The following is a 17,358-nucleotide window of genomic DNA, read 5'->3' as shown; positions in this document are numbered from 1 at the left end:
GTCAATGCCTCTTCGGACTTTCATTATCCATTGTCTTTTCTGTTATTCATGAATTGGGAAGTGGTCAAATAGGGTAAAGCAAACTGTCATGCTCTGCCCCATTTGGACTCTTTATATTTGGACATTTGTTTATTTCATGTTTTATTTTGAAATAACTTTCCTTGTGTGTCTGCTGTTGCTTTACTTTGTCTTTGTCTTATTTTCCCTCCAGTGTGATTGCCTGCCCCGCCCTAATGTGTTACACCTTTTATGTATTTTGTTTATGAACTTTGGTTTTCTTGCTGCACCGGTAGCTTCTCCCCTAAAGTAAGTAACGTTTCTTTCCCTTTGGTTGAATACGTCTTTGAATTGAACCAGCTCTGCATCTATGTCTGCACAAGAATTAGCTCTGAATAACGTGTGTGGTGGTGGTTGTCATTTCTGGACAGTTTAAATATTGACTATATTTTTGTACATTAAGCCTGCATTGATTGATTTTTGGCCACTTTTTGGGGCAATATAACTAGCCAAAAACATGACCTACTGTATTATGACCTCATACAGGGGCTTATTTAAACTTCCAGCAGACACAGAACAACAGAAGTACTCACTCGGAGTGTTCTGTTTTATGTCAACTGATGCATTTTCTCTCTCTCCTAGCTGCTATAGTGATGGCCACATGCTGCTCAGCTTACTATGCTGTTAACCGGTTGTTTTGAGCTAGCAGTGGGTGATGGTGTTAGCTGGAGATGTTATTGGCAGAGGTGAATATAGCTTGCTTCAGGGGGCTGTGTTAAGTGCGTGGGTGCATGCAAAACGAAAGGATGCTGGAACACACCATCGAGCCTTCTGTGTCATTCACTGAACCCAAGCAAACACCGGTTATTGAGTGCTCAGGTTATCAGCCTGTAGATTTACTTGAACTGGCACACAACTTCATATTTAAACCATGTTCTTTGTCTTTGTTAAGATGCATGGCATAGTTTCTGATACCAGAGGAATTGCTACCTAAGACCAGTGGAACTAGATAAGCAGTGATGGCGGCTTGACAATTGAGCTGGCCATGGCATGAAGGCGAAACTGCTACTGCTACGTCTTAATGCTTAGAAACAAAAGACGAAGGAATTTTCTAATGCACAAGTTTAGTTTCCAAACACACCTGCACATATGTATAGTAATATGTGCGATATCATAACTGCTCTCAGAACAGTGGAAACTGAGTCAAGGGTAGCTTGACAAGCACATTTGCCAGTAGTTCTAGCTAGTTGGCCGTGAAAGAGCCCAGGATTATCCACAATGCGCACGTGCAAATGTCCAAAAAATATGTTTTCATGTGTACAGCACTGTAAATGCCTTGCTTGGGGTTAGGCTTGTATCATTTATGCTTAAGTCTTTTCACATTATCTTATCATCATGCACTTGCAGCACGTCTTACCTGTGTGTGTGTGTGTGTGTGTGTGTGTGTGTGTGTGTGTGTGTGTGTGTGTGTGTGTGTGTGTGTGTGTGTGTGTGTGTGTGTGCGCTGTGCATTGTGTTTCTCCCCAGGCAGGTGTGTGTGTGGGCTCCGGTCTGATTGAGTGGCTTCAGTATGGCAGCCTGCTGCTTAAATTGGGCTACCACAGAGAGCACAGCACCATCCTGCACTGCTGCCAGGCTCAGCTCACCACCGCTCCCTACCTGCCACAGATCAGCACACAGCAAGAAAACACACCGCTGGTAAGCAGCTCCTTGTGTGTAGGCGGCTTATAACTCAAATGTTCAGAGAATGTGTGTGTGTATCCTTATGAGATCCAGTAGGAGCCAGAACAGTAAAAGAATTACTGTAAAGTCATACTTACTCAATCTGTTGCAGTGAAAAACACAACTTTTACTAAATCCTGACTCAACAGCATTCTATAAAATGGTAATCACATGGCATTGCAGACCAGCTGCAGGTGATGGTGTTTTGGAGAGAGATGAATGAAACTCAAGGTTCAAGAGCTTTTTGTTGTTGTTGGTTTTGAATTATAAAAGATATGAAATCTTTGTTATTGTGTTGGTGCCGTGTGTAAGGAGTTTGCTGTATGTTTACGCTCTCTGATAAAAAATGTATTTATAAATACTTGTTTCAGTTATCTGCCTCAAAAAGCCAGTAACAGTTGGGCTGTAACAGCAACAGTGTCTATTGTAGTACTTAAAGCTATCTGCCAAACTGATGGGGGGAAACATGATTTCTCAAACAACATTTGAGATCATTAAGATGAAGGACCAGATTATAAATTATTGCATTAATATTTTTAAACCATTTAGGACACAATGTTTTTATGTCGAGACATTGAGGATGTAATTGGATAGAAAGCTTTAAAATGGGGAAAAATATTACTGTAACCAGCTGCTTTCACTTTGCAAATCTACAGTATACAGTATTACTAAGACTCAGGGAGCATACTGACGAAAAAAAGCCTTCATACTTAGAGAGTAAAGGGTAAAGGGTATATGACATTTGCTTATATTTTTTTTTTTATTTATTGATTTTTATTTTTTTTTGACATTACATAATATATTATGTTACACAACAAGCAGAAATATCTGCCTCCCTTTTAGTAAACTTAGACTAGAACTCCATGTATTTTAAAATAAATACAGAAAAAAACTTTCATATTAAACAAAAAGCCTTTCCTGTGTCAACTGATAACAGAACCAAAAATGATACATGATGTGAAGCCAGGCTTTAAGTAAATGTACGGTCTTGTAGAGATTATCCAAAGTGTGTTGCGTTTAAATGAAATGCAGCTGTCTAGACACCATCTGAGGCAAACACTCTGAATAAGGACTTGATGCTCCATTTAAGTATTTATCTTCACCAAAAGTGCTGCTGTATTGCAGCACTGAGGCAACTTTGAAGGTTCCATAACTTCAAATGTGTTTATTTGTTCAATTCATAGTCCAATCCAGCATTCATGTGCCTCAAACATCCAGTCAAAATGTGATAGAACCATGTGAAATTGCTCTCCTTTCTCATGAGGTTTAATAATTTACAACCCACAGCATCCAGCTTGACTGAAAGGGCCCCAAGAAAAGCCAAACTGTGGCTGGTAAGAAATGAAAAGCTTAGTTACACCTCAGGAAAATATGAGAAAGCAGGTTTGTCTGAATAGGCTATAGTTTATGCATGTGTTTGTACTGTGCATGTATGATACAGATTAAAGTTCTCTCAAAGAAAAATATGATGAAAATCCTCAGAACTGAGGACATTTTGAATGGGTTTCACTCTTAAGACAGTACTTTAGGTTCAGGAATTCAGTTTCCTGTTTGGTTTAAATTAAAGTTTAGGTTTAAATAGGAGTGAGACTTCAGGTTAAAGGAAACAAGTCTCTCTCTGGTATGTATTATTAAATGTATTGTACACAGATGAAGTATTGTTTTCTTGCTAACTAATCCCACAGTTTTCTTCTCTTTTTGTGGACCAGCAATGCTATTGTCAGTCACAGGTTGTTATTTTTCGTTTTCTATTGGCTGTCAATCTCAAGAGGCTAGGTCTTACCTAACACGTGAATGATCTCTCCATGCTGGAGAGAGACGAGAGTGAAAGGAAAAAGAGATGAGTGGCATGCTGCAAAGACTCCCAAGTCTTTTATTTAGAAATGAGCAATGAATCATAACCCTTATCCCGGAAGTTATTTTGGTTTAGTCTCTGTTTGTGTCTATTTGTTGACCTAACTGTCTCCAAGCTGAGTGCACAGTTGTTAATATCCAAAGAGGACTGGAGCAAACTGACCCCCATCAATGCAGGCGCTCTGGATTTCACCCATGTATTGGTGCTTTGACAATACATGTCCATGAATTTGAGAGCTTCTGAAGTAGGCAGGAGAAACCTGCTTCAATTTTGCGAAACTAGACCAAACTCTCAACTGAGTATTCCTTTAATTGCCAAGATTAAGCACCAAACAATACATTTCCACCCTGCTTAAGTATCTTTGGCCAAGACAAAGAATGAATCCCTAACAGCAATTGGTCTGCAACTGGCCCTGACCTTTGACTTTCCAGTGGAGGGTGCTAACAGAAAATACTTTATGCAGTACATGCAGAAATAAAATCAGCAGCAGTGCATGCATGTCAATATGTCTCCCAGTGAGTCAGCTTAAATCCTGTCTCAATGGCAGAGCAGCGGTAACAGCCCCGAACACGTACAGTGCTCATCAGACCATCAAAATTCACACCTAGCAAATGGATTTTTAATTATCTGTAAAAGTGTGTGTTGTGTTGTGTTGTGTTGTGTTGTGTTGTGTTGTGTTGTGTTGTGTTGTGTTGTGTTGTGTTGTGTTGTGTGTGTGTGTGTGTGTGTGTGTGTGTGTGTGTGTGTGTGTGTGTGTGTGTGTGTGTGTGTGTGTGTGTGTTGTGTGTGTGTGTGTGTGTGTGTGTGTGTGAGTGTGTGAGTGTGTGAGTGTGTGAGTGTTAGTGTGTGAGTGCACATGTGTGTAATTCAGGTGAGTTATGAACAGGCAAATTGTGGGATAACAGATGGGGAGATTGTATGTTCGTCTGTGTGAGACAGTGTGTTTTTAAAAGAAAAAAATGGCATCACTCAACTGTCTGTATCTCCACAGCTGCAGGCTCTACTGACAGACATCATGGATGAACTGGGAAGACGGAGGACTAGCACTGAACGTGTCTGGAATAAAATGCTCAAGGTAAAGTGTGGAATTGTGTGTTTGAGAGAGAGAGAGAAAGTACTTACAAAAGCTTGCCAATAGCCCACTAACTGTTTGAAGAAATTGAAGGCATATGGTCGTTTAACCTGACTGAAGTGCTGGTGACACAGGAACAGAAACGTTCAGTTTCACAAAATTAAAACAGTTGCCACAAATTACAAAACTTTATAACATTAGACCAGAGGTTTTCAAATTGTGACACATGGTTCCCCAAGAGGGGAGCGTTGGGAGAGACAGTACTGCGTCAGGTTTAAGGGACAGCTGTGTGGCAGTTTTCTAAAAACAGCAGGAAGTCACTTACTGTAGTTTGGCACACTGTTTTGGCCCCTCTCACCATCAGTCATCAGTTGCAGCAGCTCAGGGAGGCAATAAAGTTGCTCAATCTGCATCTCTAATCGCACTCCTTCTGAGTCGTAACTAAATCCAATCCGAACACAGACATGCTGCACATATTTTTAAATTCAATATGAATTCCACTTCCAGAGTGTATCATTATGTCCGTTGCGAGTACAGGTTGATATACTGGGATATAAAAAAGATGTCCTTTGTAACTCCAGAACTTGCCTGTTTTCTTCAGTTTGAAGGTAATCTAGTGATAGTTGTCTGTACATCAGTTCAACTCAGTTTTATCTGTATAGTGCCAAACCATAACATACATGACCTCAAGGCAATTTACAGAGTAAGGTCAACACTTTGCAATATTGCAAAGAGAAAACCCAACAGTTCCCAGCATGAGCAAGCACACGGCAACATGGAGAGAAAAAGTCAGACTCAAGGCGAGCAGCGATCTGTTTTGACTGGTTGGGTTGAGAAGAAAGAAATATAGGAGTGAGGAGAAAGAGGGGGGAGAGAGGGCTAGAGAAGAGAGACGAGGAACAGCTGTTTATACTGTATTCAAGCACCATCGCACGGGTTATTATAATGGTAATAACTGATACTTATATGTGTGATAATATTATTAATAACACCAGCAGCAATGATAACAGCACCAAGTAATAGTAACTGTAATAAATGAAACTGATGATGATGAGGAATCTGGAATATGAGTGGCAGTTCTGGATCCTGCTGCTCCAGGGTCACAGATGTGCTGTGGAATGAGGACAGGGACAAAGAGACAGAGAAGACTATGGGAGAGAGAAGACACAAAGTTAATGCGGGTACATTGCAAACAGGAACCACTAATAGCAAATTCAGCAAACTTTTAATGGTGCCAGTTGGTGTAGGCTAATAAAAAATAATAATAAAAAAAACTGGCTAGAGTTGTAATTCACAACTCACTGACTGCATGGCAAGATTATTACATCCTGTTTACATATCCAAAAGCCACTGAATGATGCAAACTCTAGTTCAAAAACTAATACTTATTATTCATTTATTTTGTAGTTTTTTTTTGTTGTTGTTTTTCTTTACAGAATTAATGTCCCATCAGGTTCCTATATTCCTGGAACACTCCTCTATTCATATTTACATACATATTTACCCTGTGTTCGAAACATCTAGACATACAAGCAAAGAATTGGAGTAATTTGAAAGAATTTGAAAAACCCCTGAAAATCCCTGCCATTAGACAAAATCAAAAACTGACATGGTGTTTTCCTCCCTCAGAGACAAGCGAGACAACTGCCTGTCTACAGTTACTTCCAGTTACCTGTAGGTTGTACAGTCTCAAGTAGAATCTAAAGTCTTTGATAGCCAAGACATCCCATCCCCAAATATGAATAGCGGGTGCAACCCAGTCCATTTCTCTAATCATGAGGATTTATAACAAAAGGCTCAGTTACACACTGGGTGTATGGAGTTTGAAAGAAAAGAAAGGGAGACTTCAAGGAAAGACACTGAGTTGCATTATGAGAATTGTAGGATACACAAATTTTTACTTCCTAGAATGAATTATGCTGCAACAAGGTACCGTCCAACAACTTTAGCTATTCTTTCTGTTTTTTAATCCTTTTCTCTTTCTGTTGTGAAAGTGAAATACCAAATGCCTGGAAAAGCTCATAGTCATGATTATATATAGCCAACAGTTCAAAGCCAACATTGATTTCTGTACTTAGACAAGGCTCAGACTTGTGTGTTAGCCTAATTCCAGACCTCAGAGTTGCCATCCATATCTACAATTTTCTCAGCATTTTAAATGTATTTTTGTTGTCTACTTCCTCAGTTAGAGACATAGAGACCGAATTAATCACAGTTTTGCAAGCCAAAGTCTTTTTTTTCTTTTACATGTTGTTGAGTTGCATTCAAGATATTTTGGATAACAATTTGAAAAGTGACAATGTAGCTGTCGGTGAAATGTAATGTAGTAAATGTTAGAACATTTTTCTCTTGCAGAGGTAACACCTGCATCAGGCCGCGGCAGGTTTATGATCAACTGAAGTATTGAATCGTACATGAGCCTGATAGTCATTTTCTTATCTGTAATAAAAGGTTAATCAACCAACAGTTCAAAACCTAAAGACACACTTTAAAAGCTGGAACCACAGAAGGTCTGGCATGTGGTCTGAGACGTTTGGAAACCACTGTACATGTGCACATATCTGCATTCCAGTCATACTAGGATCATGTTATGTTGTTTGTATCAAATATAAGTAACCAAGTTACTCGTAGATTACATGGTTCTCATACAGCGGTGTGAGCAAATGAACCACAGGGTTGCGAAATAAAAGGCAGCCAGCAGAGCACCCTTCTGCAGAGATTGCCTGTAGTTTTCTCTCGGTATCAGGTGTTTAGTGCAGTGAGTCAGTGGTAGAACTTTTAACTTCCTTTTTGTCGCTCCAGCTGGAGGTGCCCTCGGCATCTGCCTGGCTCACATATGCTGAAAATCAGTTCTGCCTACTTGAGACATATTGAACTGATCTAAGGAACTAACCTTATGTGGAGCAACTTAGCTGTGCAGGATATGTTACCATGGTGGTCCGTCCCCATAAAACCCAAACATAGCTGGCTAACCCACTAAATACTCAGACTCTAACAATTCTCTCAGTGAATCTCAAACCTCGGTGTAACACAATACAGTTCAACAGCACCACAAACTACATCCTCCTTAAAGTTGTATGAACACCACTCTAAAAAGGTTTGAACACAAACTGCACATCATCAACCTTCATGTGGAAGGATTTATTGCTGGACTGTTGTATCGGACAGCATTAGTTTTAGCTCAGTCCACCTAATTAACTTCCAACTGAGAGTATATAGAGTTCATATTTTGCCTGCTTTTGCATACAATGGAACCAGGATGCTCTGTTGTCTGATGCTCAGATTCATTGGCTCACACATTGCTGCTCCACACACAGGCTAAGGGCCTGAAAGTGAAGGGTGGATGCAGCAAGAGGTAAAAATGCAAGGGATTGTTTTTTGATTTAGTATAGTTAAGTGATTTAGTAAGAGAAAAATGGAGGTAGACTGGATTTGATGGCGTCTGAGGCAGTGTAGCATAGTGGAAAGGAAGAGTGGGAGTGTGCAGGTTGGGAGAAAAGAAGAAAGGCAGAGTGCTTCCTGCAACTCGGATGATGAATGGGATAGGTGTGTCTCCATGTGTGTGTATGTTTGTGTACGTGTACATGAATGTGTGTGAGAGTTGTTAGGACTGGGATTGGCCAGGCGAGTCTCTCTGCTGCTCAGTGAAGTGAGACCGCTGCTTAAAGCCTGTATTAATCACACCATCAGCCACTGCCTGACACACACACACACACACACACACACACACTGACAAAAGACTCATACACACTGTGTTATGGCTGCATCCAAACTGCACCCACTTGCCAGTTTGTGTGTAACCAGTGTTTATGTTGTAACGAATCATCTTAATTGTTTGATTAGCCTGCCATTTGCTGCCATTACTGCCTTGCTGGATTATAGCATAATTGCCCCTTCTCACTTTCTCCACAATTTTTACATCAATGGCCAGAGAGATGTCTGTGGGCCTGATTTATATTTGACCAGAAAGTCTTGCATCTTTTAAAAATCCACCGACTCTCTTTCCTTATTCTATTATTAATAAAAGTGAAAGATCCAAAAGTCAAGGTTGACAAGAAGGCAAGTTAATTAAAAAGACTATCAGACAAAGCTTTTACTACTGCTTGGAGAAATGGAACCAACTTTTTATTTTAAATGGCTAAATAGTTATCATAAGTAATCTTAGAATAAATGTACAGTATATTAAATTCTAAATGGCATGTAATATACATCTTGTCTCTAAGCATGCTTGACAACTAGACATGAAAAAAAATCTTTGGGCCAGCTCCACAGAGTATGAAGAGTATTGACATCTGCTAGGCAATCATCTTTCTGTAATTTACCGTATTATTCTTTCCATCCAGACATGTTGCAGTGTAGTTTTATACGATGGCCACAAAGAGCGGCTGTGTTCAAGTCAGCCCCAATTTCTAAAGATTGCGCACAGTCGGTTTAAGTCACGTTTTCCATAGTTTCAACAACAGCTTAAAAATTTGTTGGCTGATTACTTAGTTACTTGTTGATTACTAATCAATTAAGTCAGTCATTTATAAAGCAAACATTGTCAAACATTTGCTTGTTTCACCCTCTTAAATGTGAGGATTTTCTGCTTTCTCAACCTTCCTTTCTGCCACCTTGGACTTTTTGAAACTGTAATGGACTTTTTTTCTCCACTATTTTCTGATCTTTTCATGGGTTTTAGCTGCAGCCCTATTTTCAAACCTGACATAGTCTGAACATTAAGTCCGAAGCTCTACGTTTTGTTGCTATGGTTAACTGCACTGAAGTAAAATAATCGCACACTGATTTAGGACTATGTTGACAGGACTTGTGTCTTGGGTGTTTTAATGTTGCCATAATATACTTAATAAATTGATTACAGGGAACATGCATGATAACCAGTTGGATTTTGAGACCACACTGGTCCCAGTTCATTTAAACGCTTCATACATATGGTTCTTTTGCACCACAGAACCAGAGCAAACAGGGAGGTGGACAACCTTGTTTCCTTCTTATTTCTTCTTATCTTATCGCTGCCTCATTTACATTAAGAAGAAACATTTTGCTTTTCACTAACCATAGTTGCGTCTGTGGTTAGCTTTAGATAGCAAAAACACTTAGCTTAAGGTTAGGGAAGGATTTTTGTCTTGGTTAAAAGGAAATACATGTGATCATTGTCGCTGTCACCAGACCAAAGTCTTTCCTTAACTTCAACCAAGTGAGAGTCTAAACATAACCATAAAAAGGTTCATAATGCTGTAGACTCTACAAATTGATGTTGTGCCGTTGGATCAGATATTTCGTTGGAAAGCAAACGCATTATTTGTCAACATTTTACTGATACGTTCAGTATCAACCTTTTTTCCGATTTGCCAAATATGTAAATTAACAGCATATCCTCACTACATTAGAAGAAAACACAATTTAATTATGCATTTAAATTGCATTTGTCGCAATTACGTTTCCTAAAAAACATGTTTGCTGTTGCAAATTAGTTGCATATAAAAGTAATTTCTAGTAGACAGGGTTGTCTGGGAAGAAATTACAGCTTATCTTAATGGTGTGGTCAAAATGAACTTTTCACAGCAAAAGAAACCAACAGCCCAAACACATTTAGACCAAACTTGGAAATGAGTTATAATGAAGATTGTGCAATGTGTCCTTTTGTGTGTGTTTTCATTATTGAGTTGGCCACTTGAATTTCTGTGTTTGTTGATTGTGTTTTTGATTAGACCAATGAATTTCATTCCTAATGGAACTTTCAATGCTACAAATTCACATTATGGACGCATTTAGAGAACAAATCATGTGTCAAATTTGATTTCATTACCTACTAACATGTATAATTGCACAAAAAATGCATTTATGATTACATTTTTTTATATACGCAATTCTTAAGTCCTTTTTTCCCTCTTCTTGCTACATTCTCTGTTGTTATCAATAAATTAGGAATCGTGGCGAATGGCTCAAACCAAATCAGGTTTAGTTTTTGCATATGTCTTCAAGACCCAGCGCTGCACAGGCCAGGAAAAACACTGGACGCATTGTGTGTTCTTCCTGGCTGCAGAACGCCTCGGTTTTCATTTAAACGCACATGTTAACAGGTTAGAGCAGACACACTGCGTCGCGTGATCTGGAGATTCAGCCTCTCACATATTTTTCATGCGTGATCTGTGCGGCTCACAGAATAAAATAGACAGAGAAAAGACCTTTTGGTGTCATATTGACATCATAGCAGTAACATTACATAAAACTTCCACTATATTTGTCTATGTCTAGGCCAAATTTGATATGATGCAGACATGAAAAAATAGGAATGTATTTTTTAACCATTTTAGCAGCTGCATGTGGAAAGAAGTGGCACCTTAGTGATGTTTTCTGTCAAAAAATGAACCAGGAATTAATTGATAATGAAGAGAAATTATTACTATTATTATTATTACACTACTCGTTTAGTTTTATGCTTTATCTGTGGTGTGAAAAGGCTACAAGAGAAAAGGACTCCTCAGTCCTTTTCTCTTGATGGTTGGTTTGGTATCTAACTTTCCCACCTCCATTCAAGAGGCACACTGCTGCTTCCCTAAACAGAAATGTCACATTTGAAAAACAAATTATTAAAAACACTGTCATTTGCAAACACCAATGCTCTTTCTCTTTCATAGCTTATGTTTTGAATGACCTTTGTTGGCCTTAAAATTATAAACTCTGTACACAACTGAGTGATCTTGGTAAGCTTCACTTCATCCAAAACATTCTTAGACTTTCCAACCTGAAGTTCTGTTTTTACACAACAGCAGTGCTATTTTATAAAGTATACTAGTCTGTGACTTGACCGAGCTGTTTCCTGATGTCTTCTGCCTCCTGTTAAAATTCCATTACACAAAATTAACCTCAGCCCACTTCACCTTCTTTTTCTCTCCCAGTCCTCTCTTCTCTTTTGCGCTTTTTTCCATCTCAGTTCGGACCAGAATAGTGAGAATGCATCAAATGTTTTCCGCTCCATAAAATATCTATAAGGGAATTTGCGGACTGTGCCGCTCTGCTGCAGTCGTGAGGAGGTGCTTTTATTTCATCTATGTAAGGTCTATTTCCAGACTTCGGCCCCCACACCACCCCTACTCTCACTTTATTCTCTTCCCCAATTCACCTTCATCTTTTCCTTCCCTCCTCTCTCATTCTCTTTATTCATCTGCTCCTTTGTTTCACTCTCTTCCTTTTTCCTTCCCTCCCTTCCCTTGTTTTTCTCCTCTTTATCCTTAGCTGCCTTCTTATTACTTTGCATTGATTGTCTTGTAGTATTACTTCTACTACTAACATGGAAAAACTGCACAAATTTCATATGAATGTTGTAGATAAACATGCACATATATGGCACTACTTTTGCTATTAATAAAAATAGCAGGTAGTGGCTTTTGCAATCCCGATTTCAACATAAACAAAAAGACTTGTTCATCCCTACCATACCAGCTGCATCTGTTGCTTCCCTTTAAACTACTGACATTCTTTTGATAGGATGGTACAGCATCACTTTCACACTCCGCAAGGATGGGGTGTGAATGACAACTAAAGCTGGCATTGATTTTGTTTGCAATCTTGGTTCATACATGTACCAAATTCCCTGTATTATGTATTTTATCTGATTCCTTTACGCTGAAGTTTGGTTTTCTTTGTTATCCTATGGTTGTGTTTATTGTTCAAATTTAACTGATGAGCAAAATATGGCCAACCATCCAATTTACATATAGATGGGTGACAAAAGGTGTGTTCTATTGGCGCTAGAGGGACAAACAGCTTTCTTTTAAAAGATATTCTGTTATGTAGGTGGTGGTGGAGAGCAGTCACTCCAAATTCTCCCATAAGTGTTCAGTTGAGTTGAGATGTGGAGACCGATGGCCATCTTCATTCATTCTGGTTATCCTCATTTATTCAGGGTTGTCCTTCAATATGTACACGTTTTTGGCTGCCCAACGTTTCTGTAGGAAATATTTGTTAAACCAAACAGACTTGATTTATTCCCACCCAGGCAGCTGAGGGCTAATTTCTGTGATCTTACAAGTTCGCTTACAAGCTTACTTAACAGCATATTTGTTCATATCGTGCTTGGTGAACAAGCCCTGTGGTGTTTATTGATTGTTGCGCCCTGTTTTAACAATCCAGACACTATGGAAAAGGTCACTGGACCATTTGAAGCACTATATTGTATGTGTGTTTACAGTCTGTGTTTCCTCATAGAAATAGGCTCAAGAAAAATGTGGTGTTGAACCCTGGTTTTGATGGATGCTTTATAGAGCAGAGTGATGGTTAAAATTACTCTATAGAATAATGAAGTGTGCATGCATTCTGAGCAAGGCAGACACTGTGTTTTTATTAATCTTGATACAGGTATGCCCACAAACCACCAGCTCAGTGTGTGATTCAGCTGTTTAATACATCTTAGACAGAGAACACTACACCCTGATCAACAGAAAGATAAAAGATATTAATATAACTAAAAAGCAAAACAGAATTAATGTGTTTGGGTATTATGTTGTATGGTTAATTGTAAATATGTAAATTGAATAAATATGAAACATCAAGGTGGTAATCAAGTCTAGACATACCACTTTATCTTATAATTGTGAGGTGGACCAGGACAGCTGATAGCACTGTTACTGACAGGGGTATCTCACAGAAGTGAGGAAGTCCTTTCATGCTATGGGTTGGAAGGTAGCAGTGAGTAAACAGTTGTCATAGCTGTATTTGACGCCTATAATTGATGGTGGACCAGAAGATGTGAGAAGAATTCAAAGCACATGAGAGAAGTATTTTCGGACCAGGATGTCTGGCAGAAATGTTGCAGACCAGGGTTTTTCACAACAGTGGAGGTTTGTGGATCACAGGACAAGACATTGGCCAAAGTACTTGACAGGCAGCGACCAGGTTGTCACATGACACAACAGTAGAGGGAAAAAAATTTAAAATCTGAATTTTGTTACTTACTGTTCATACAGTAAATCCCATAATACATGTAGGGTGCACAAATGTTTTTGTTTTAGTTATTGACTGATATTACCTACTGAACTTCAAGCATGAGCAGTAATCTTTCCTCTTTGGCGCAGGTTTTTACATAGTATGTATATTTAATATACATATGGTTGTACATATGAAACATTTTATATTTTATATTGATATATACTTCTGTTACTATTTAAAAAAATTATATTCTATAAATATTTGTGCACCTGACATGTATTGGAGGATCAAATATGATTGATATAAAAATTAAGTAGAAAATCACGATTTCATTCCTCTTCTAAGTGAGTTGGCAGCACTATTTTGCACACTCTTTCTGTATACAAACTCCATGCTTCACAAAGTACTTTGTCATAGAATGTGTCCTCTGCCTTTAGTTTGTGCAGCAACTTTCACTCTATTGATATTAGACCCGGAACAGAGAAACGCCCTTGACTGACAGTGTTTCAAGTGAAAATTTGAATCCTCTTCAAAGCGGAAAACGCTCTCTCAGCTGATGCTGTAGTTGAGGGAACAGTCAGGAAGAGACGACAACATTCGTAAACTTGTCTCATGGCCTCTGTGATTCCGGTTTAATTCATGCGAGACATCAGCTCTGTAACGTTCTTTTTAGCTAAGGTGGGCGATGAATACAGCGAGAGCTCATTGCGGAGTTGAACAACATCAAAGAAATGCCCCTATGTCTCTTTCAGTGATGTGAAAGCTATGCCAAGAAAGGCTGTTATACTCTGAAATTTTAGCCAGATTCAGCAATTCAAGGAATTTCATCTTTTCACATTTTAACGTTTTATGCAGTTGGGACAAAACTGTGTCAAAGACATCTGAGTACATCTGGTGAAATTCATCTTCAGTGTGTACAGAAGTCCCGGATATCTTGGCTGGATTTTCAGATCACTCTCCTCACTTCTCCCCTGACTACAAAACACTGAACAAGACATCAATGTGGAAAAATATGTCTGCAAAGATTTCCAAGAGGAACCTGAATTTTATTTTCATCTAAAACCACTTAACCTTTTTAACCCAATGATCCTGACCTGAGTCATAGAGTCTGCAGCCCACTGCAATACTAGCAGCAGTACATTGATGAGCAACTGGTTCAGGATCTGTCCGTCTTCATCAACCAGCGCATTGTACAGGATTCAGGCTGCAGCTTGAACACAACACCAGAAGCGATCAAGACCGTTTTAGGAATTTCAGTGTACTTGGAATGCCTTGGATATCCAAGAATTAAAGTGTATTGAGCTGCCAAAACAAGAATCCCAATTATAGCTGACTCAATGACACAAGATTGTTTTCACAAGATCAGATTTTCCCTGAAAGTGGCAAATGATCTGGATGTGCCTGAGGATAAGAAGAAAAATGATTTGCTTTGGAGAATAAGACCATTTCTGAAGAAAGTGTTCCAAGGTTGCCTCAGTCTACCCAGGCCAGCAAAGGTCTGGATTGACAAACAAATGGTTCCTGTCACAGGCTGGTGTCCAGTTCGGCAGTATGTTCTTGGCAAACCAAATCCAACAGGCTTAAAGGTATTTGTTCTTGCAACTCCAAATGGCCTTGTGTTGGATTTGGAGACCTATCAAGGAAAGAACCTTCATTCAAGACCTGCAAATGGGAATAGGCGCAAATGGAGTCCTGCGTTTGACCCTTGACAGTTCCCAGAGGAAAACTGGTGTATTTTGACTGGTATTTTACCACCATCAAGCTTCTGGAGACCCCCAGAAAGAGACCTGCCGTCTACAGGAAGAATTCAGAAGAACTGAATTCCAAAAGAATGCCACTTCACTGCTGACAAGGTCCTGAGCAAAACCGGAAGAAGGTCATCAGAAATGGTTGCTATCAAATTGATAGACAACAAGCCTGTTGTTATGGTATCAACTGTCCATGGGATTGAGCCCCAGGATCCCTATTCCAGATGGTCAAAAAAACCCAAAAACCAAGCAAGTCCAAGTCCCAAGACCTGCAGTGGTAGCAGAATATAACAGCAACATGTATGTAGTCAGCTTTTAAATCTTTCTCGATTGAGAAAAATGAAGTCCTGTTGTCTACTATAGTGAACATGTTGTAAAATTTGAATAAAGTTAAGTTTTAACATTTTTTTTCTTTGCAATGTATTTTTTTTTAACCATCCAAGCACTTAATTTATATCAGAAAAATCAAAATTAAGAAACTTAGCCACAAATGTGTAACCAATGATCCAAGATATCCAGTGTTTATCTAGTAATGCTGATTAAATGGTAAAAGCAACATTTTGAAAATGTGTAGAAAGTGCAAATGCACAGGTGCTGTGCTTTTAATCAACTTCCACTGCATTGGTGACTAATGTGGTTTTTTAGTCTGGGGCTGGGAGCGAATGATCATAATGCTTTTTCAACTGGGTGCTTTTCTATGTTATACTTGCATGACTGATCTGAAATTTGCACATTTATCTGCAGAATTAGCAGTTTCAGAGATGTTAGTAGCTGCAGGCAGTTTGGGTTTAGTCAGGTTTAATCCATCCCTCACACAATCAAACATGAGTTACTATTAATAAACAAAGCAAACTTCAAAACAAGTCCGCCACCATCCATCAGCGGCCGTACTATATTTCTACTAGTGGATGTTGGCAAACCTACACACACATTTAGCAGAAAAAAAAGCTATCAGCAGTCATTGTCTGCAGCCATGACTGAGAGAAGCTGCACAGAAAGCTGCAGCGGCCGAGACAAAACAGAGGGAGCTGCTGCTCGCTGTTGGAACAACAAACAGCAATTGGGTGAAATCACATGGCTGTGTGTTTGTTTCTCATTTTGTGGGGATATCACCCTCCCATCCTCACAACTTATTGCTTAGTCGTCTATAATGTGTTAATTAAAGCTTGCTTGCTACCCCCCCAAAGTGAACACAAACCTTTATTAACATATTGCATATTTGTGCATACATACTAAACTTTAATAATCAATACTAGTGAGCCTTCAGTTGCATTTGCAAGCAAGAAAACACTGTAAACATGTGATACAGACTCCACTGGCCTTGCACTTTTCTGATTATTCTAGTTTTCTCATAGATGAACAGTAAGAACAAAGAAGTCTATGAAACGCTTCATTTATTGCCTCTCTTGAAAATTTCTGAAAAGCCACAACTTTTCATTCATATATTTTTGAAGTAGATTGTCCAAAACTAGGGTGGCAAGGCATTTTTTAGGGTTGGCAGCTGCAACCCTATCGCACCCCTCGGTGCACAACCACCGTCACAGAAGCTGAGTGATGTGCTGCTTTGGGCGGGGCCATCTGCAAAAACGGCTTAGCCACTTTAAAAAATAGAAGTAGAAAAACGTCATTATCATTATTTGAATATTGTCAGCTCTGCCATTTGGAAATACAGTTTGTGAACCACTGAACTACTGCATTACTACGTACAAGCACGACTACACTGCACACTTACTCCGCAGATCAGGTGTTTTGAGTCAGACAGAGCTAAGCGTATGTATGTTTGTGCGTAGGAATAAGGTCGTTCAAGGCAGCACATCGCTGGGCTTCTATGCTTTTATTCCCCACTGCTTCTCTAAACTGAGATCTATTACTATGGTAATACACTGACCATAGATAGTAGCCTCACACAACCCCACATCAAATAACCCAAACTATCACTTTAAGTAATTTTTTAATGCTTGACAAGCCTGGTCACGCCCATGAAAATGACAGAAATGATGAGTTAGCATTGGCTGGTAGTCAAGCAAGCTTCC

At 39.1% G+C, this 17,358-nt stretch overlaps 1 protein-coding gene across 1 annotated transcript in view; it reads left to right on the top strand.

Annotated features, from left to right (window-relative positions):
* Positions 1 to 17,358, top strand: part of LOC130171295 (spermatogenesis-associated protein 16-like) — a 41,186-nt gene that overhangs the window by 18,112 nt on the left and 5,716 nt on the right. Inside the window, exons 4-5 of the mRNA XM_056379237.1 lie at positions 1,525 to 1,695; positions 4,566 to 4,649. Of these exons, the coding sequence (XP_056235212.1) occupies positions 1,525 to 1,695; positions 4,566 to 4,649 (255 nt within the window). The remainder of the gene's footprint in view (positions 1 to 1,524; positions 1,696 to 4,565; positions 4,650 to 17,358) is intronic.

This window comes from Seriola aureovittata, chromosome 6, assembly GCF_021018895.1.
Source record: "Seriola aureovittata isolate HTS-2021-v1 ecotype China chromosome 6, ASM2101889v1, whole genome shotgun sequence".
In the NCBI taxonomy this organism is placed as follows: Eukaryota; Metazoa; Chordata; class Actinopteri; order Carangiformes; family Carangidae; genus Seriola; species Seriola aureovittata.
The sequence above is the reverse complement of the archived record's forward strand: the minus strand, read 5'-3'. Positions and strand labels throughout refer to the sequence as shown.